Genomic DNA, 23,060 nt, shown 5'->3' on the forward strand with positions numbered 1-23,060 from the left:
TCAACACATTTGCTCTTTTGAAAAATTTAATGTTTCATAAAGCCACTTTCAAATTAAATATTACAATTGACTGAAGTCAAGAAACAAATAGACAATTATTGAAGCTAGAATCAACATGTAAATGATATTTAAAAAAAAAACGTTAACAGGGCACAAGTTTTCTGATGAAAATTGAGAAAAGTTTCTTAGTTCAGTACATAATCCACCAATTAAATTAAATAAATTATTCACTCTTAATAAAATAAGCCAATATAAGTTACATGTCAGCAGTCTTAATCATCTTAGGGTAGGATACATTTTGAACTTGCCCCAAAATGGTGAGTTAACCATGAGTTTTTTTATTTTAAATATAGGAACACCCCTGTCATAGCCCAGCAGCTATGGCACTCTCTGACAGCCCGCTATCGATGAGGTTAAAAAAAAATTCTTTACTCGAAAAGGCTAATACACTAAAAAAACTAAATTTTAAAAAATATTCCTAAAGACAATTTGGTATCTTTCAAGATTTTGTATTCCTATTTCGTAAAGTTTTAGGATAATTGCTTGGCCCGGCTTCCCAGCTGCCAGTTTTTTTGTTGTCATAAAAATCATTACCCTTTGATTCTTCAAGCTGGAGAATTTCTTCATATTGTTTATAATGAAAATAGAAGGCAAACATTATGAAATGTCCACAGGAATATATAGAAATGATCATGGGAAATAAATCTGGATACTGGCTTGGTGGTGGAATAAAAACTGTTGCCAGAAATATGCAGCATGCCATCAGCAAAGAATACTGAAACTGTGGAGATAAATAATATGGAGTTTAACCTACATGAATTTGCTTGTCAAACTAGAACATTTCTTACAATAGCTACACTGCATAAGAGAAGACATTTTTTAAAAAGCCTGACTAACTTACAATTTGCACTACATTATCAGGAACATCTTTAGCAGGTTTAAGAAAATGATTGATGTATATCCAAAACAAACAAACAGTAGCTATGGTTGGTAGAATTAGTCCATCTTTAATGAGTAATGGGAGCATACTGAGGAAAGAAAATTTGCTATTACTGATTTATAACTGGCTCAAAAAAGAATTAAGAATAAAAAAATTTTCTCACACCAGTATTGCAAGTCACTAAACCCATAAGTTTGTGCAAGGCATTTGCTTTTTCCCAGTGCAGTTTGGTTGGGATAACCTACTGTCTCATAATTTTTGGGTAAGCAAACTCATGTTTTACTGCTAGACAACTTCTTCCCCATTATCATAATTTTTTGCAATTTATTCAAACATTTATCAAGGTTTCAGATGTAAGGTAATTAATAAAGATGGCTGAAAAGAACTGTTTCATAAACCTACCTAAACACAGTTATAAGCAAAAACCAAATTATACCCAAAGGGTCTGACTGTAAAACAAGACAGCTGGGACTGCAAAATAAATTAAAAATAATTCATATTTTAAAATATACTTAGTAATAATTAGTATGTTTTAAAAGTATTTTTTTTTCTAAAATCCAGATCTGTAAGTTTTTAAATAGCATTATATTAAATTACCCTGAGTACTTGTAGATAACTTACATAGCAGCTAAAAGAATAGTCTTCTCATGAACATGGAATGAAAAAAGAAAGAACACCAGTGCAGAATTTATCTGAAAGTATACATGACCCATATTTTCAGACTAAAAAGATTGGCTTTTTAAAAATATAAAAAATAAACCACCTCTCATTTTTTTAAACTAGGTTTTAAGTAAAGTGACTGTATAACACAAATTTAAGTTTCTTCAAAAATTAATATACATACTGTAGCAAACTGGAAGTTTCTAATACTCGGGTTCTGGATGAGGTGAAGGAATGATGGTAATAAAAACAGTGATGTAACTGCTAAGCTGTGGAGTATTTAAAGTATATTTCTAAGATAGTAACACTGAATGTGTACATCAAACTAGTTTAACTAGTTAGTATTAAGCAAAAAAATTAAAAATTAAATTTTAAATAAATAAGTTAAGATAAACTATAAACTACACTTGTTTACTTTTTTACAGTAGAGTTAATCAAATGTAAAACAATGGTTTGTCTGTTATTCTAATACGAGAAAAATGGCCCGTTGAGGAAGGATACAATGGGCGCTAGGTTGATAGTGATGTCTATTTTCTCTAAACAAAAACCAAAATCACCACCTATACTTCAAATTTAAACAGAAACGAAAAATGACATTGAAAACTGATTTTTATCCAGAATCTGCATTTTAATCGGATTTAAGCATGATCTACGCGTAGTTATCACGCATTTATACTAAATATAGTCGTAACCATACATCTAAACCATGCACCTTATCTCAATCATGACAAAAGTCGCATTTAGAGTTTTTTTCAGGCAACTACTTAAGAGTATGGGGGCTCCGCCCCCCCCCCCCCACACACCACAAAACATGTCTACCGTCCCATTCAACGAACTATAATTATATACTTTTTTCCCCTCCCAGAAATTCCCACGCCCGCCTCCGAAAATTTCAACACTTTTTAGATTAGAAAATTTCAAGTTCCCCGCTCAGGAGAGGAAAAAGTCTGAAAGAAACACTGGTGTTACGCTTAGCTACTACTCGAAGAATTGCATGAAATAAACTCTACACGCAAAACGCGAAGCCCCATCCGAAAAATTGCATGAAAGAAACTCTGCATGCAAACCACTTTTTAGCATAGACACATTAATTAGGCGGTAATTTTATTATAGAGTATCGATGACGACATTTCTTTTGAGTTGGGGGGAGGCGGCTTAGACGTTCTTTCTCGAGGGTGGGGCTTCGCCCCTATCCGAAGAATTGTATGAAAGAAACTCTTCACGCAAACCAGATTAGATTAGACAAAAGTTGGCTTTTTAATTCAATGTTTACTCGAGAATCAATGATGTCATATTATTTTGTGCACTCTCCCGGCTTTCGACTCTTTTCTATTATGACGTCATATTTCGTTTCCGTTTTACTATGAAAGTTTTTATTTTGCTTTTGTTTTCTCTATAGCGTTCTTGTCAGGTAGATCGATAGATAGATACATACATAGACAGACAGCAAAACTATTAGTATAGATGAACTATGTTTATAAACCTTGATGAATGGTGCACTAGCCATAGCCATTTTCTTTTTGCATTTTATAAGAAATAGCAGAAAAGCAACAGTATATGCTGCACATGCAAACACTGTGTATCCCCCCTCCCCTTACCCCCTCCCCCCACCACCCATGATCTTCGAATATTTTACAATGAAAATTAGTTTAAACAATTAATGATTACCATATTAAAGCCATATCAAACTGTGAAAAAATTTGTTTAAATTTTATGATGACTGACACAGCACACCAGAAATTGGCTACTTTATCCTATGAACAACAAAAAAAAAACAACACAAGATTATCAATATTTTCATTAAAGACTTTGCATTATAAAATCTGTTAAAATAACTACTATTCTTAAATAGAGAAAAGGTTTTAAAAAATTCATAAAAAACGTTTTAATAACAAGCTTTTATGTAATGATGCACTAAAAAGTAGAAAATAAATTATACACTACTATTTAAATTACTATAAAGAAAAGCGTGGGTCACTTTAGTACTTTAGTACCTATTGGATACCTTTAGTAATATTTGAGAAGAGACCCACGCTTTTCTTTATAGTAATTTAAATAGTAGTGTATAATTTATTTTCTACTTTTTAGTGCATCATTACATAAAAGCTTGTTATTAAAACGTTTTTTTATGAATTCTTTTTCAGTACTTTACATGTTTTATTTACAATAGTGTTACATGACTAAAAACCATTGCGCGTCTATTGAAAGTGGTGGCGCAGCTATTGAACCTGATGGCGCAGCTATTGAACGTGATGACGCGTGTGGTGTGGTTGGATAGACATGCCTACTAATTCAGTCCAAATTTTAATTAATTCATTAAAAATTAATTAGGCATCCAATTAAGTCAAATTTAATTTCAGATTGCATTGTCTTCATGTCTTGACCCACGTGTCAAATGTGAATCGTATCGGTCAAGTAGAAGTGTCCGAATTTTCACTCCAGCGTTTTGATCTAGACAGACTGACGACAGAGGAAGTGAGTTAAATAAAAGCTTGTAAAAAGGGTTTAAGTACAATAAGTCAAACATAATTAAGGTGGGTGGCCATAAGCTTCATCCTGCAGTCATTGTAGGGTTATTTTGGTGATTGGGGAAGAGAAAGGTTAAAATCATTTAGTAAAAAGTGATGTTTATAGATGACCCATAATGACAAAAATTCATTATATATCTGATTCAAATTAAAATAATAATTTCAGCATAAAAAATTAAGCCTACATTTGTTTTCAATGCTAACCTCATAAAGCCCTCTGTTTACTGGAAATAATCTTTGCAGTACAGACAAAGCAGTTTCTTTACTTTGTAAAAATGGAGACCAAATGACAACAAAAGTAATGACCACAACCATGGCAAGTGATGTAAATTTAAACATTCTGAGGGAAAAATTCTTGAATTAGTAAAAACAATACATCTTTTACAATAAAAAAACAACAAAAAGCAGTAAACTTAAATACTTAAGTTTGAGTAATAATTTAAAGTAATGTATTGCAGTTTTATTTAAGAATTTCTTTTCTGTGTCTAGATTTAATTATTTCAAAAAGTATATTTTTTTCTTTAAACTTTATTCTTACATTTAATTTCTGATATAAATCTATAGTCTATCAATAAAGAGAATAAAATTTTTTTTTATTGCTCTTAAGTGATTTTATATATCAAAACATTTGCATTCAATAAAGCTGAAAAAAATTAAAATTTTAAGTAAAGTTAAAAAATTAAGGGAGATAATATAATTTGTCATAATTGAAAACACTTTTCTTACTAATAAAATATTTACCCTTGTGATATTGGCTGTTTGATTAGAGATCCAAATAGGTAAGCAAAAAATGGCAGTGCATGATACAGCTCCATTTGCTTGTAGTTGAGAGCCAGACAGAAGAGTGCAGATGCAAAGAGATCATATTTCTTAATTAGGGCCAATGTAGCTAATACAAAAAGGCTCAGACTTACATTATTATATCTTGGTGCAAATCAAGGAAATTCAACAGCTGGCATTTAATATCAAAAAGTTACAGGACTAAAATAGGTTAAATTAGTTTAATTCTAAGCAGAGTGCAAAGATAACTAATGTTATATTGTTATTAGCGATCCAGATATAATGGAATAAATTACAGGAGTTGCTGTTCATTTAATTATTGTATTAAACCAAACATTTTTACAGTTAGTTTTTAAGGTATAAAATTAAAATGTACTCACTTTTAGGCTTGAAATAAAAAAAAACTGTTATGTGTAAACATTTGAGGATATGACATATTTAAAGACCTCAAATCAGCCCTATTGCTCCAGGGTTCAGTTCTAATAAAAAGGATACTGAAAATGCCCATTGTCTATCAGAATCAAGCCTGGATATCCAAGCATGACTATGATGTTTGTAAGCTGGAAAAAAATGGTGAACAGTTTTAGAACTAATTATTATTCACAATAATGAAAGACATCTTCTGTATCTTATCTATGTATAAATAAAATAAATTCATAAAATTGTGAGCATTTTACTTTACTTAAGGTTTAAAAAAAGATTCTAAGTACACTTGGGTTCTTCTGAGCAGAGCTTTTGATCTTTTTGAGTATGTCACTTACTATCTCAGTTTCCCCTTCCTGGTGAGATTTATGCATCATAAAAAATGCCGCCACAGTTGGCATAAGAACAAGTATATCCATTACAAGGACTGAAAAATAAAACATTGGTCATTTTTTTTAAATGGATGAAATAAAGTTATGACAAGAGCATAAATCTGTTTACAAAATATTAAAATTCATGAGGGTATGAATATTTATTCATATATTTGTTTATAACCAGCTTTTTTCTAACTCAACCCCAATTCTATGTCAGGGTAGAATCTTATAATCAAAATTATAATTTTAACAATAAATATTTTTCTTACCTGTTATTCTCATAAAATATTTGACATTTGTTCCTTCAATTCCTCTTGATTTCTCCAACTCAACAAATGAAGAGTTTACAATTTGAGCTCTGGGTTTAGTAGAATATTTTTTTAAGCATGAGTCTTAATGTTTACCTAAATTCTAGTAAAATTTTTAAGAATTCTTTTACAGTTATTAGTTATTTTAAAGAGGAGTATACCTTTCCAATAACTATGATAATGTACTTTACTAATAAGACTAATACATTAATACAGATTTTTAACTAACACCAATTTAAAATTAATTTGGTTTTTTCATCTATTTAGCAATTAAAATTTGAGAAATTCACAACCTTTCATTTAAAAAAAAATGCTTACATTTTCCCATTTATGAACATATGATAGGCAGTAAGGGGTGGATAATCCAAGCCCCAGTATTGCAGATCATTATCTGATGTGTTTTTGTACCTATTCAAACAGTTAAAAATAACGAATTATCAGAAAATATCAGAAAATAAAATTAATTAAAAATTAGATAATTGAGGTAATTTTATCATTTTATGAAGTATGTAGGCCTATGGCCTACTATCACGTCTTGGAAAATTGAAAATACTGACTGGGTAGGCTAAAGAAAAAGATTAACTACTACTTCAAGTAGATTTTAGAATTTAGATAATAATACTAGTTTGGTTACTACTAGATCTACATCGAACTGGAAGCTCTATTTCAGATAATGTATTGTAATCTGATAGATCTAGTAAAATAAGGACTGGGTCTCATCTATAATCTATAGTTATAGTATTTAAATTTTAAGTACTTATGAAACGTACCACTCATTAGTGGGGAGATTAACAGTTATTTCCATCCAATGTCTTTGTGCTTCAAAATCACCATACATTGGGGGTTTATTTTCTCCTGCAAAACAAAAGCAATTTAAAAAAAAAAAAAGCTAGTACATTACATCACGTAACAATATGAATGAATAGATAATAGATTTAGTCTAGAGTCTAGATTCTAGCTAGTCTAGATCTAGTATAGCTAATCTAGTCTAGATAGAATCTAGAAAAATCTATCTAGCTGCTAACTAACTTGGGTAATCTATCATTTTAGGTGCGTAAAATCGGCCGTGGCTAGTAATGTGCAAAAAAGTTACCTCATTGATAAGGCTTTAAACTTTAATAGAAGTTTTATTGTGATATATTTGTGTCAAATATTATAGATGACTGAATAATAAATCAAAATCAATGATTAAGTATATCGATATAGGCCAGAAATTAACTTTAAATGGTGGTGTTTGCTAGCAAGATTTGCTATATATATAAACAGCAGCCATCTGTAAAAATAGTGTGGGTTCCCCTGAATCTCCCACCATTTAGATGGCTGCTAAAGTAAATGAGTTTGGTTGCATCTGATGACAACATCGCTAGTCTTTATTTATTACTACAAAGTTTTAATACAACATTTGTTTAAAAACAGGTAGGCTACATAAAGTCATAAATGAATCTTTGAAACATTTTTGTAAATTTTAAAACATAAATCCTCATAAAATGTTAAAAATAATTACTAAAATTTAAGGAGTCACCTTTTTTCACATTACTAGTCTCTGCCGATTTTACGTACCTAAAACGATAGATTACCTAACTTGACTAAGAGGGCATCCATAAATGATGTCACGCTTTTTAAAATGATTTTTACCTCCCCTCCATCACACGTTGTCTTAAAAAGCCAGATTCCCCTCCCCCCTAAAATGACGTCACACCTCAGCCTACAAACCCCTTCAAAATTGCTGTAGAATTTTTCTTAAAACATCGATATTTTTCCAAAATCTTGAGTATTTTGATTAATTCCTATTATAATTTAATATTGAATTTATTAAAAACTGTTTTCTAAAATGCAAAATAACGGCTAAAACTCGTTTTCTAACATTGCTTTTTTATAATGCAAAAAAGTGACTTCACACCATCTGAACCCCCACTCATCACACCGTCACAAAATTTAAATAATTTAAATTATTTTAAAATTATGGACCTCCCCCCTCCGAGTGTGACGTCTAGAATTCTAATCTCATTCTAGACACTAGAGTCAGACTTTCTACTTTTATATTTATAATTTGATAGTAATTTTTATTAATTTTTATAGGCCCTAACACTCTCGGACTCTCAGTCTCAGAATTTCTGGTAATCTATCGTTTTGGGTACGTAAAATCGCCCGCGATTTGTAATGTGAAAAACAGGTGACTCTTTAAATTTTAATAATTATTTCACATTTTGAGGAGGATTTATGTATTAAAAAATTCAAAAATGTTTCCTTGATTCATTTATGTACCTGTTTTTAAACAATTGAATTAAAACTTTTCCGTAATAAATGAAGACTAGCGATGTTTCCAACAGATGCAACCATGCTCATTTACTATAGCAGCCATCTTGTCTAAGTTTTATTTTTATAAGCTTTTAGCGCCAGATTCAGGGGGAAGCCACTCTATTTTACAAATGGCTGCTGTTTATATAGCAAATCTTGCTCTCAGACACTGCTGTTTAAAGTTAATTTCTGGCCTATATCGATATATTTAGCCATTGATTTAGGTTTATTATTCATTTATCTATAATATTTGACACAAAAGTATGACAATATACTTCTATTAAAGCCTTGACAATGAGGTAACGTTTTCGTACATAAATAGCCGCGGGCGATTTTACGTACCCAAAACGATAGATTACCGAATTTCTGTTCGTAGTGTTCAGTGTTTCTTGACTTTAGTTTCTAGTAGACTAAGATTCTCTAAATCAGCTAGATCTAGACCTAGACTACGTTTTAAGTATTTTTTTATCTGTCTACTTACCTGAGTGACCCCACATAGAGACACATATTCTAACCGTTGAAGCAACTACCAATCCAAGTACAAGCTGGATATAAAAGTTTTTTGAATATTTATAATACGTGGAAAAGTCCATTTTGATTCTAACGTAAACATCCGTTATCGATAACAGGTGTTAGTTTTTAGTAAAAGTAGAAGCTAAAGAAACCGCGGCACAAATTTAAAAACTAGATCACAAAAGATAGTCTAGATTAGTTGCGAAAAGAGACTAGAAACTTAATACCCCCCACACCACATACACACACTGTCACTGTCACTGATGTGGGTTTTATTAATCTAATGATTATTTTGACTATCGAAACATATTCGACATTTTAAAAAGTATACACACAGTGTAGGCTATATTTTCAATATAAACTTTTTTTTTCTATTTTGTCAGAGGGGTGGAGAGGGGGGGGGGGGGGGGAGAACGAGAAACAACACAACGAAAAATGAGAACAACTTTCCAAAAGTTGCTGGCCACACCACCATACAAAAGGATTAAATGGTGTATAACATATGTATAACATATTCACAGATAGACAGACCAGACACATTCGTTTAACCTCTACAAGAATTGTCGACACTGGTAAAAGTAAAAGAATATTGTACACAGGACAGGTGTGTGTGGGAGGGGGGGGGGGTGTTGAAGGGAGAAGCTATAATTTTTACATTGTCAAATCTGGCGTCAGACTGTTAACTTATTGAAATTACTGTTATCAAAAGTTGCTTGCCCACCTTAAAGTCTTTTATGTAAATCAATATTTTATGTATCAATGGATAAAACTTCCGTTTATAACAAGCTATTGTTTAATTTGGTTCCTCTTATCGTCCATTCTTCATTGGACGGTAACGGACCGCTTTCGTCCACATCTGGCATATGGGTCAAGACCACATAACAAAGAAATGTGATATAAAGTTTGTCTTCAGAATAGATTGGCTCGCTATATTATGTAGTGAATACATTTGGACCAACTGAAAGTTAATGAGCGACAAACACTTTTCTTTTCCTTGATTTCAATAGCAGTACATTAGGGGTTCAGTGGGTACGTAATTCGTACTCCCTAAAAATAAAAAAAAATTAACAATTCTTCAAGTCAGAAGCAGTTTATTTTTACTTTAAACTTTTATTGTAAACAAAACAGAAAAAAAATCATGATTTCAATGCGTGGTTATTGAAAGGCAAGCAAAGTAATTAATACAAATTAATAGTAAGGTCCTAATTTCACGTGTGTCCAAATAGTTCCATTTGCGAGTCAAATAGGTACTAAAGGGTGTAAAGAATTTCTTTTGTACTCATCCTAGTAATAGGCATAAGCTATCAAACAATCACCAATTTATTCTACACTTCTATACAGAACATTCATTGGCATAGTTTATATACATACAATTTTTGCGAACCATTTTAAGCAAATGAGCATTCGATATTTACACAAGCACTATCTAAATTCTTTAAGGCCCGCGTAGCACACGAAGCTGTACCAACGTTATAGTTTGCTGGATATTTTATGAGACTGCTTTGCAGAGTTTCTTCCAGGCATCTTTTCGGGGGGGGGGGGGGGGGGGGGGGGTTAGTCGTCGTCCCCCCCCCCCCTCGAAGAAAGTCTACCGCCCCCCTCGAACGAAATGAAATTTATATAGAAAATAAAAAACTTTTAACAGTGACCCCCCCCCTCCCCCGGAAAAAAAAGTCTGGAAGAAACACTGCTGCTTTGTCCTGTAGACTAGCACTATAATTCTGCTGCCAATTTTCATCGTGTGACTATTTCTCAAAACTATTGCTAGTGGTAAAATCTGAAGTTTATAAGAGCTGGGTGCTAATTGAGCTTTCTTTTTCGCCTTATATTTATCAAAATTTTGACATGTAATGGCATGGTTGATTTTTTCACTGGAATATACACTAGATGAGAAATTGTTGTCTCAGATAGTGTTGCAGATATCAGAGGAAATGGAAAAACTAAATGTTTTTGTGAAGAGCATTTGTGAATCAAAAGTTTAACGTATCAACCAAGTAGGCTACAATATTAGCATCTAAAATATACACTGGCTGGGTAAAAAGTACCACAAATGTCTTATTCAGTTAATACGGTACCGGCATAGGGGTCATCCATAAATGACGTCACGCTTTTTTTGACGATTTTTACCACCCCCTTCCCTCCGACACACATCGTCACAAAAAGCCAGACTCCCCCCTTAAAATGACGTCACACATCAATCTACCCCCTCCCCTCAAAATTGCAGTTGAATTTTTCTTATAAACATCGATATTTTTGTAAAATCTTGTCTGAACTCTGTCAACAGAGTATTTTTTAATCAATTCATATTACAATTTATTAAAATAGTTTTCTAAAACGCAAAATAACGGCTAAAACTAGATTTCTAACATTGCTTTTTAATAATACAATCCCCACACATCGTCAAAAAATTACGGACGTGTTGTGTGACGATGGGGAGCGAAGGAAGCAAAAACTTTTTTTTAAAAGGGTGACTTCAATTATGAATGACCCTTAATTTTTAAAAATTAAAAAAAAAAAACACTTTCTAAAATCTAAAACATTTATTGCTCGTGTTATAGTAAAAACATTAAAAGATAAGCCTATATAATGCAAACAAACGTTTTAACAGGTAAATTACAATAACAAATATAGTCTGTGTGATTTACAAATAATGTCTAGCATACAGTATTAAGTGTTGTAACAATCACATTTCCAGTTTTAAAATATAGCCGGGTCATTAAAATACCAAAGATAAAAGTAACAGGCAGCAGAAAGAACCACGCAGCCAGCACAGTCAACTATGGAACCAAGACAAACAACTATGGAACCAAGACAAGCAACTATGGAACCAAGACAAGCAACTATGGAACCAAGACAAACAACTATGGAACCACGACAAACAACTATGGAACCACGACAAACAACTATGGAACCACGACAAACAACTATGGAACCAAGACAAGCAACTATGGAACCAAGACAAGCAACTATGGAACCAAGACAAACAACTATGGAACCAAGACAAACAACTATGGAACCAAGACAAACAACCAGGGAACCAAGACAAACAAGTATGGAACCAGCAAAAATAACTATAGAACCAGCAAAAATAACTATGGAATCAAGACAAACAACTATGGAATCAAGAGAGACAACTATGGAATCAAGAGAGACAACTATGGAAGAGAGACAACTATGGAACCAAGAGAGACATCTATGGAACCAAGACAAACAACCAGGGAACCAAGACAAACAAGTATGGAACCAGCAAAAATAACTATAGAACCAGCAAAAATAACTATGGAATCAAGACAAACAACTATGGAATCAAGACAAACAACTATGGAATCAAGAGAGACAACTATGGAATCAAGAGAGACAACTATGAAAGAGAGACATCTATGGAACCAAGAGAGACAACTATGGAACCAAGAGAGACAACTATGGAACCAAGAGAGACAACTATGGAACCAAGAGAGACAACTATGGAACCAAGAGAGACAACTATGGAACCAAGAGAGACAACTATGGAACCAAGAGAGACAACTATGGAACCAAGAGAGACAACTATGGAACCAAGAGAGACAACTATGGAACCAAGAGAGACAACTATGGAACCAAGAGAGACAACTATGGAACCAAGAGAGACAACTATGGAACCAAGAGAGACAACTATGGAACCAAGAGAGACAACTATGGAACCAGCACAAACAACTATGCCAGCACAAATAACTATGGAACCAGCACAGACAACTATGCCTACTATGAACCAACACAAAGAACCAAGTAACCAGCAAAAGAAACACGTAATCAACACAAACTAACCTACTAGAAATACAGATTTTGGAGATAATTCCCTTAAATAGTACAAATTTGTAAAATCCACCTAACGAGAGCTAGATTTTTACAATGGGAGAAACAAAACTAAAACCACCTGAAATTTGAAAATAATAAAAGGGAGATCATCATTTCAAACTAATCGCACCCACTGAAAACAGTTCTGCACCTTAAAAGATTTAGAGATCTTGTAGAAAATAGGGCATTTAAAAAAAAACAATGTTCAATAATTTTGTTTGTAATACTTGTACATCGTGTTACTATACACTTTTAATAACTAATACTGAAGTACTGAGCGAAATTTCATGAGAACGCAATAATAATGATAGATTACAAATTTTAAAACTAAATATTTCATTTGTTAATTGTAAATTATTGACTCAGAATCAGAGATTGAATGGAAATTTTGCTATCATCACTGCAAGCATCTAATCTGATTTCGTCTAATATAAGCAGGGTACACATGACATCAGAGATTTAAAGTTTAATATTACCAGGGTAAACATTACATCAGGGAGCTTTAAATGCCGTGTGACGAGGCGCTGATGGTACGCTTTGACTACGTCATTTTGTAAACATCGTGGACTGTACTCAGAGGACAGGTAAAGTCACCCAGTTGTAATGTTATAGTGGGTGGATCAAGCTAGACAATTATATGCTGCACATTTTATTTTTACTTTGGGTGGGATACTGCACATCTATATTATGGTGGGTGGGGAACACTGAATCAGCATGTACATTGTTATGGATAAGTAGACATTTAACAAATGAAATTATCTTGTTTTAACAATTTGTTTACAAGTGTATGTGAGAAAGTGGTTGGAAGTGAAAAAGTGGTTGGGATATTAAAGTGGTTGGGAATGCAGGTAGGTTCATTAAAGGACAATACGCATTATGTAGACAAAGCCAAAAAGTGGCAACACAGCATACATGTATAGTAACAACACACAGCATACAGGTATAGTGGCAACACACAGCATACAGGTATAGTAGCAACACACTAGCATACAGGCAACACACAACATACAGGTATAGTGGCGTCACACAGCATACAGGTATAGAGGCAACACACTAGCATACAGGCAACACACAACATACAGGTATAGTGGCAACACTAGCATACAGGTATAGTAGCGTCACACAGCATACAGGTATAGTGGCGTCACACAGCATACAGATATAGAGGCAACACACTAGCATACAGGTATAGAGGCAACACTAGCATAGAGGTATAGTAGCGTCACACAGCATACAGGTATAGAGGCAACACAGCATACAGGTATAGAGGCAACACAGCATACAGGTATAGTGGCAACACACAGCATACATGCAACACATAGCATACGGATATAGTGGCAACACACTAACATACAGGCAACACACAGCATACATGTATAGTGGCATCACTCAGCATACAGGTATAGAGGCAACACGCATACAGGTGTAGAGGCAACACAGCATACAGGCAACACATAGCATACAGGTATAGTGGCAACACACAGCATACAGGAATAGTGGCAACACATAGGTATAATGGCAATACTAGCATACAGGTATAGTGGCATCACCCAGCATACAGGCAACACATAGCATAAAGGTATAGTGGCATCACACAGCATACAGGTATAGTGGCATCACACAGCATACAGGCAATACATAGCATACAAGAATAGTGGCAACACACAGCACACAGGTATAGAGGCAATACACAGCATACAGGTATAGTGGCAACACACAGCATACAGGTATAGTGGCAACACACAGCATACAGGTATAGTGGCAACACACAGCATACAGGTATAATAGCAACACACAGCATACAGGTATAATAGCAACACACAGCATACAGGTATATTAGCAACACACAGCATACAGGTATATTAGCAACACACAGCATACAGCTATAGTGGCAACACACAGCATACAGCTATATTGGCAACACACAGCATACAGGTATAGTGGCAACACACAACATACAGGTATAGTAGCACACAGGTATATTGGCAACACTAGCATACAGGTATAGTGGCAACACAGGTATAGTGGCAATACAGGTTCAGTGGCAACACAGGTTCAGTGGCAACACAGATATAGTGGCAACACTAGCAAACAGGTATAGTGGCAACACACAGCATACAGGTATAGTGGCAACACACAGCATACAGGTATAGTGGCAACACACAGCATACAGGTATAGTGGCAACACACAGCATACAGATATAGTGGCAACACTAGCAAACAGGTATAGTGGCAACACACAGCATACAGGTATAGTGGCAACACACAGCATACAGGTATAGTGGCAACACACAGCATACAGGTATAGTGGCAACACACAGCATACAGGTATAGTGGCAACACACAGCATACAGGTATAGTGGCAACACACAGCATACAGGTATAGTGGCAACACACAGCATACAGGTATAGTGGCAACACTAGCATACAGGTATAGTGGCAACACTAGCATACAGGTATAGAGGCAACACACAGCATACAGGTATAGTAGCAACACTAGCATACAGGTATAGTGGCAACACACTAGCATACAGGCAACACACAACATACAGGTATAGTAGCGTCACACAGCATACAGGTATAGAGGCAACACACTAGCATACAGGCAACACACAACATACAGGTATAGTGGCGTCACACAGCATACAGGTATAGAGGCAACACACTAGCATACAGGCAACACACAACATACAGGTATAGTGGCAACACTAGCATACAGGTATAGTAGCGTCACACAGCATACAGGTATAGTGGCGTCACACAGCATACAGATATAGAGGCAACACACTAGCATACAGATATAGAGGCAACACACTAGCATACAGGTATAGAGGCAACACTAGCATACAGGTATAGTAGCGTCACACAGCATACAGGTATAGAGGCAACACTAGCATACAGGTATAGTGGCAACACACTAGCATACAGGTATAGCGCAACACACTAGCATACAGGTATAGCGCAACACACTAGCATACAGGTATAGTGGCAACACACAGCATACAGGTATAGTGGCAACACACAGCATACAGGTATAGTGGCAACACATTAGCATACATGTATAGTGGCAACACTAGCATACAGGCAACACATTAGCATACAGGTATAGTGGCAACACACTAGCATACAGGTATAGTGGCAACACACTAGCATACAGGTATAGTGGCAACACACTAGCATACAGGTATAGTGGCAACACACAGCATACAGGTATAGTGGCAACACACAGCATACAGGTATAGTGGCAACACTAGCATACAGGTATACTGACAACATCTGACAAATATGCAGATATAGTGGCAACACACTAGTAGCAACACTCAGCATACAGGTATAGTGACAACACACAGCATACAGGTATAGAGGCAACACACAGCTACTTTATTCACTGCCAATAGTCAACGACTAAATAAAATAAATTAAGTGACAAAAAGTTTTGGAGATATGAAATCTCAATGTGTTTTCAGGGGATTGTTAAAGATGGAGAGAAATGACATGAGCCAACTGAATGACATGAGCCAACTGTAAGACATGAGCCAACTGTAAGACATGAGCCAACTGTAAGACATGAGCCAACTGTAAGACATGAGCCAACTGTAAGACATGAGCCAACTGTAAGACATGAGCCAACTGTAAGACATGAGCCAACTGTAAGACATGAGCCAACTGTAAGACATGAGCCAACTGTAAGACATGAGCCAACTGGATGACATGAGCCAACTGTAAGACATGAGCCAACTGTAAGACATGAGCCAACTGGATGACATGAGCCAACTGGATGACATGAGCCAACTGTAAGACATGAGCCAACTGGATGACATGAGCCAACTGGATGACATGAGCCAACTGGACGGCATGAGCCAACTGAATGACCTAACTGAATGACATGACCCAGCATAATTCTGCCAGCCAAACACCACCATTAGGAAATGTCTGGATTGAGAGCTACAGAGAAGATCAGAAAAAAATTTGGCAAAGTTTACAACAGAATTTAACAATAGTTAAAGAAACATTTAAGTGAAATCATTTATGGGGAAAACACTGTTCAGACATACAAAAATATGTTCTTGAATGACTTGATTACAACTTGAATTCATGCTGTTAAATGGAAAATGTTTCTTGTGCAAGGGACAACTTCAAGGGAGTTGGTTCAAAACATCAGAGTTTAAAATTTTGTTCATTTCTAAACACTACGGGCCATTTCTCATTTTTAAATATGAATCACAGGTTTAAAATAAATCTGATCTGATCTGCATGAAATTAGTTGAAAACCGTATAGCATCACTTCAGTTGAAAAGTTTGCCGTTGCTGAGACTTTAGTAGCCTTCTGTTAAGTGTTGTAAATTGGATATTCTCTGAGTGGTTACCCTAGTGCACCCCTGGTGGTCTCCCCTTGCTCCAGGGCACCCCTGGTAGTCTCCCCTTGCTCCAGTGCACCCCTGACTATCTCCCCTTGCTCCAGTGCACCCCTGACTATCTCCCCTTGCTCCAGTGAAGTCCTGACTATCTCCCCTTGCTCCAGTGAAGTCCTGACTATCTCCCCTTGCTCCAGTGAAGTCCTGACTATCTCCCCTTGCTCCAGTGAAGTCCTGACTATCTCCCCTTGCTCCAGTGAAGTCCTGACTATCTCCCCTTGCTCCAGTGAAGTCATGACTGTCTCCCCTTGCTCCAGTGAAGTCATGACTGTCTCCCCTTGCTCCAGTGAAGTCCTGACTATCTCCCCTTGCTCCAGTGAAGTCCTGACTATCTCCCCTTGCTCCAGTGAAGTCATGACTGTCTCCCTTCATGCTCAGTCCTGTTGGTCTCCGTTTCTTCTTCATCAAGCAAGCAACACCTGTGGTTTGCAAACAAAAAATGCTACTATAAATCAGTTAAATCTGGTATTAGAACAATACATAGGTTAATCTTTGATGAAAGAAACTTACAAACTGCTTGAGACTGGTCTTTATCTGGATCCACTGCCACATCTCTTAGACGTGAATACCTCATACCTACATAAACACATTAACCTTTCTTAAGACATGTATATAAATAGCTACCAGTGAAAGCATTCAAAATGGCAGTTTTACCTGTGCTACTTGCAGTTGACAGAATGTTAAAATTAACAAGTAGTGTACAACCTATACACAAATCACTAATCTCAAATCCTCAATCTGAAATGTACAAAATTTAAAAGATAATTTTTCTTGGACAAGGTGAAGACACTCAACAAAATGAAATGTATATAGAACAAACCTAAACTTTATCCAATCAGAACCAAAAGAGATTTAACTATATTTGACATAGGATTTTTTGTTATCAAGGAATAAAGCAGCAACCTTATACATTCTTTTGAAGAAAAAAAGATTTGTAACTAATAAAATACAGTACCCTACATAAACTTAATGTTTCCAGAAAAAAAAATTAGGAATTGACAATCACGAGTATAAATAAAAGGGCCAGGAGCACTTATTAGACAAAACTAATACATGGAAATTGATAAATGAAGGATAAAAAAGATGTAATTATCTTTGGAGTACACTACAGGCGATTTAAGAATGCTTGTATTTATCGACAAAGCTGACATAAACACAATTGTGGGTTATTCTTCATACAGATTTAGGAAACAAAATTAAAGTCTCTAGGATACACTTAAAGGAATCAAACATAAACTTGTGTGAGGTAATAAACCAGGAAAATAAGACAAACGGTTTTGAGATATTCATGTAGGAAACAAAGCAAGTTAATCCTAACATTATAAGAAAATATAAAAGTGGCTGAAATAGCTAAAATTAGCCAAAGCAATCAAATAATGTATTGTTATATAGGCATTAAATGTATATATTAAATGCAGTATTATAGACTAGAGGCAACATGATATAGAATGTTTAAAAATATTTCAAATACTGATAAACTAAATAGACATTTAAACTCAATGATTAGTAAAGAAAACAGATTAACTTAATATTTGGAATTTAATTATAATTATACATTCAGTACATACAAAAGACATGTTATTCTATAAATGTAGTTAAACTAAGTAAATAATCATGTAAATAAATCTCAAAGAATACTAAACTTTTACAAAGATTAGTAAACATTTGGCTAGTAAATAAATTTGACTAAAGGTTTGTAAAAACTTGTAGCCAAAAAATATTGTCTGGCAGTCGTCTTTTTAAGAATGAAATACAAATTTAAAAAAATAAACTGTAAATACAAATTAAATACAAATTTAAATTAAAACATAATGGATTATAGAGCAAGTGAGTAAAATTAAAGTTCTTAAAATTAACCTTCATCAAGAAAACGATAAATTAGAGAAATGTGTTCAGGTTCTTTAATGTTATAGCCTGTATTGTTTATACATATATAAGAAAGAAAATTCAATGAACAAATAGTTGTAAAAGATTAAAGAATAAAGTGAAGGCTGAAAGAAATTAGCTCATTACCAACAGTAATAAAAAAATGTATTTCAAAATTCCAAATATGGCAGTTATATAAGCCTATAACGATACTACTGTAAATTGATAGAGGTTATAAGCTATAGATCTCATAAAAAATAAAATAGGCAATATACTATTATTTAACTTTTAAAAGAAATACATCAGTTAAGTAAGAAAAATTGCATATAAAAACTGAGAATAAAGTAAAAACTAAAATAAAAACTAAAATTTATAACAGTAAATATTTAAACAAATACCCACACTGCATAGTTATATGCAACAACTTTTTTGTTCAGATTTTTAAAAAAATGTAATGCAAGGATTAAACAATGTTTGATTAGTCAAAAATAAAAGTAAAGTGGCTGAGAGAGTAAAGAATTACAGTGACTACACAAGGACAACATAGAAAAAAAAATGAAAATATTTAAATTATTAAAGAGGTGTGATACAAGCAAATGCAAAAATATTACAAGAGATAAGATAAACAAAAGACAAGTTTTACAGGAGATTAAAGTACAAAGAAATAAAAGCAACAAGGTAATATATCAAGAGGTAATATATCAAGAGGTAATATATCAAGAGGTAATATATCAAGAGGTAATATATCAAGAGGTAATATATCAAGAGGTAATATATCAAGAGGTAATATATCAAGAGGTAATATATCAAGAGGTAATATATCAAGAGGTAATATATCAAGAGGTAATATATCAAGAGGTAATATATCAAGAGGTAATATATCAAGAGGTAATATATCAAGAGGTAATATATCAAGAGGTAATATATCAAGAGGTAATATATCAAGAGGTAATATATCAAGAGGTAATATATCAAGAGGTAATATATCAAGAGGTAATATATCAAGAGGTAATATATCAAGAGGTAATATATCAAGAGGTAATATATCAAGAGGTAATATATCAAGAGGTAATATATCAAGAGGTAATATATCAAGAGGTAATATATCAAGAGGTAATATATCAAGAGGTAATATATCAAGAGGTAATATATCAAGAGGTAATCTTCTTCGTTCTTAATTATTAGTGTTGAAGGGGATCGAGATTTATCTGCCAGTGGGTTTGAACTCGAGACTTTGTTCGAATTTATCAACCATGAGCTTTTTGCCAACTCAACCACGCCTCCAACACAATTAAGCGTTACGTGTCAACTGGTTATGCGCCTTTGAGGCCATTGACTCCGATTTCAGCCTGCTTTTCTTTTTGGATTTGCTTCCATAGCCTTTGTCCAACCAAGAACAAACTACAAGGCAGCAGTTGTTTAATTTTGGAGTCTCTCCTAGAGGAGTGGCTGTCCCCAGCTAACGAGCCTCATCTGCCCGAGGGTTTGAACTCGAGACTTTTCGGTTTAGCAACCATGAGCTTTACCGACTCGACCACGCCGAACCCCTAAAGAGGTAATATATCAAGAGGTAATATATCAAGAGGTAATATATCAAGAGGTAATATATCAAGAGGTAATATATCAAGAGGTAATGTATCAAGAGGTAATGTATCAAGAGGTAATGTATCAAGAGGTAATGTATCAAGAGGTAATGTATCAAGAGGCAATGTATCAAGAGGCAATGTATCAAGAGGCAATGTATCAAGAGGCAATGTATCAAGAGGCAATGTATCAAGAGGCAATGTATCAAGAGGCAATGTATCAAGAGGCAATGTATCAAGAGGCAATGTATCAAGAGGCAATGTATCAAGAGGCAATGTATCAAGAGGCAATGTATCAGGAGCTAAATTATCAGGAGCTAAATTATCAGGAGCTAAATTATCAGGAGCTAAATTATCAGGAGCTAAATTATCAGGAGCTAAATTATCAGGAGCTAAATTATCACGAGCTAAATTATCACGAGCTAAATTATCAGGAGCTAAATTATCAGGAGCTAAATTATCAGGAGCTAAATTATCAGGAGCTAAATTATCAGGAGCTAAATTATCAGGAGCTAAATTATCAGGAGCTAAATTATCAGGAGCTAAATTACAAGGAGCTAAGTCATCAGGAGCTAAGTCATCAGGAGCTAAGTCATCAGGAGCTAAGTCATCAGGAGTTAAGTCATCAGGAGTTAAGTCATCAGGAGTTAAGTCATCAGGAGTTAAGTCATCAGGAGTTAAGTCATCAGGAGTTAAGTCATCAGGAGCTAAGTCATCAGGAGCTAAGTCATCAGGAGCTAAGTCATCAGGAGTTAAATTATCAGGAGCTAAAATGAACAGGTGATAAAGAACAAGAGATAAAATGAACAAGAGATAAAATGAACAAGAAATACGATTAACAGGAGATAAATTATGAGGTAAAGTTACAAGCATATGGCATTTATGTAAATAAGATTAAACTGAGTCAACATTAGACAAGAGATATAGATCTAGGAATAGGCCTACTTCTGTTAATAATCACTTCGTATGCCAATAGAAAATTATAATTCTGTCTGAAGTTATAAAAATATCAAGATTCAAGAATATAGATAGAACCTTGTAACATTGTCTAGTCTATGGACTATAATCTAGTAGGGCTGTAGAGTGTAGACTAGATCATGACCTAGATCTATATACTATATTAATATATATATATATATAAAATACAATTATTTATTTTAATCTCCGTTGCTAAATAACTTAACTAAAAATGAAATATAGGCCTATCTAAATCTAGATATCTAGGTAGATCTCAGAGTAAATGAACTTATCTTAGCAATCATTTTAGCTGGACGATTTAGTGTCTCTGCCTCCAGAGCCTGTCTCGACCATCTGACCATCTGATCAAGCCTACACTCAAGTGACCACACGTTGTGAGCGATGCGTGAACTCCTATATTTCTACACACAACAAGTCAGTGTGTTAATGATGGCTTTCTGTTGTTTTGTTTTTAAATTGACCAATAGACATTAGGGGAGCTTTGAACCGATAAGAACCATTAGAGAAAAAGAACTGAGTTATAAATAAAATAGTCCAGCATATACAAACGACCTGTGACCCCTTGTAGGCTGGGCCACCCCCACCCCCTCCCTTACTTCCACACTAACAACAATGAGTTCGTGTTTAATATATAAAAACAAATAGTTCTTTTTTGTACATATTTTTATATGCTATAAAATTTCCTGTCATATATATATATTTAATTTTTAAAATATCACTCAGCCGTTGGAAAAAAACAGTTCACTGTCGTCGGTTATCTGGACGAGACATCGTTTAATTTTGTTATCTCCCCTGTTATTATTGTGTTTAGTAATTATTATATTGAATTTCAAAGACAAATCTAAGGTCTATGAGGATAAAAATGAATATTCTTGCATTGTTGTCGGAGACGAACATCTCTTGAAAATTTGAACTAAATTGTTGCATTAGAAATGGGTCAAAATTGAGTTACATGATTTGCCAAAACACCACAAACAAGCTAATAAACAAATAAACAAACATGCAAAAAGTTTAAATGAAATAGCTTATAATATAGACTGAAATATGGGTGTGTGTGTGTGTGTGTTCTGCAGGTAGCTCTAGCTGCCTTTAGGTGGGGGGGGGGGGGATGCAGGTAATGGTGGGGGCAGGTAATGGTGGGAGCAGGTAGCTCGATCTACCTAAGGATGTGGGTGAGGAAGGTCTTTCTAGCTACCTATGGGTATGGGTTGGAAAACGTAACTGACATGTTCACGGGTATAGGTGACTATAGTTGTCTTATTGACGGCATGACCTAGCGACAGTGTTTCTTCCAGACTTTTTTCTCCGGGGGGGGGGGGGGGGCAGAAGAAACTCTGCCTATCGCTAGAGCGTTAGACCACTAACCCGAGAGTCTCGAGTTCGAATCTGAATTCAAGTCAGTAGATGATGGGTACCTAACAGATGAACTCTACTTTATCTGCCCCATGTGTCTTGGGCATGAACGGGAAAATATGATGATGATGATGATAGGCGTCTTAGGCAAATGAATATACATTATGCGATTTTACCTCCATCCCCACATACCCCGTTGCCAAACAA

The 23,060-nt window shown here is 34.5% G+C and overlaps 2 protein-coding genes and 1 pseudogene across 2 annotated transcripts; 2 read left to right on the top strand and 1 right to left on the bottom strand.

Annotated features, from left to right (window-relative positions):
* Positions 1-18: 18 nt before the first annotated feature.
* LOC131953431 (putative dolichyl pyrophosphate Man9GlcNAc2 alpha-1,3-glucosyltransferase) lies at positions 19-8,944 on the bottom strand. Its single transcript, XM_059316612.1, has 14 exons — positions 8,793-8,944; positions 6,784-6,868; positions 6,332-6,421; positions 5,975-6,063; positions 5,670-5,758; positions 5,404-5,468; positions 4,870-5,052; positions 4,333-4,468; positions 3,269-3,354; positions 1,785-1,869; positions 1,562-1,632; positions 1,343-1,411; positions 902-1,028; positions 19-781 (listed from the first exon to the last, which is right to left on the bottom strand). Exons 1-14 carry the CDS (start codon positions 8,902-8,904, stop codon positions 500-502), a joined length of 1,569 nt encoding a protein of 522 aa, XP_059172595.1. The 5' UTR covers positions 8,905-8,944; the 3' UTR covers positions 19-499.
* Positions 8,945-11,410: 2,466 nt separating this feature from the next.
* Positions 11,411-12,593, top strand: LOC131953422 (uncharacterized). The gene is made up of 3 exons (XM_059316594.1): positions 11,411-11,432; positions 11,520-12,091; positions 12,195-12,593. Exons 1-3 carry the CDS (start codon positions 11,411-11,413, stop codon positions 12,591-12,593), a joined length of 993 nt encoding a protein of 330 aa, XP_059172577.1.
* Positions 12,594-18,884: 6,291 nt separating this feature from the next.
* On the top strand, positions 18,885-21,306 carry LOC131953430 (putative PPE family protein PPE62; annotated as a pseudogene).
* The last annotated feature ends 1,754 nt before the right edge of the window (positions 21,307-23,060 follow it).

This window comes from Physella acuta, unplaced genomic scaffold (assembly GCF_028476545.2).
Source record: "Physella acuta isolate Inbredline_101_S28 unplaced genomic scaffold, ASM2847654v3 ptg000921l, whole genome shotgun sequence".
Classification (NCBI taxonomy): Eukaryota; Metazoa; Mollusca; class Gastropoda; family Physidae; genus Physella; species Physella acuta.

Coding starts and splice junctions, on each gene's coding strand:
- LOC131953422 (XM_059316594.1), top strand. CDS start 11,411: ATGCAAACAAACGTTTTAACAG. Junction 11,433..11,519: donor GCAAACAAACGTTTTAACAG/GTAAATTACAAT, acceptor TCACATTTCCAG/TTTTAAAATATAGCCGGGTC. Junction 12,092..12,194: donor CAAAAATAACTATAGAACCA/GCAAAAATAACT, acceptor CAACTATGAAAG/AGAGACATCTATGGAACCAA.
- LOC131953431 (XM_059316612.1), bottom strand. CDS start 8,904: ATGGACTTTTCCACGTATTATAAATATTCAAAAAACTTTTATATCCAG. Junction 1,412..1,561: donor ACTATTCTTTTAGCTGCTAT/GTAAGTTATCTA, acceptor TTTATTTTGCAG/TCCCAGCTGTCTTGTTTTAC. Junction 1,029..1,342: donor TTGCTTATAACTGTGTTTAG/GTAGGTTTATGA, acceptor TTCTTTCCTCAG/TATGCTCCCATTACTCATTA.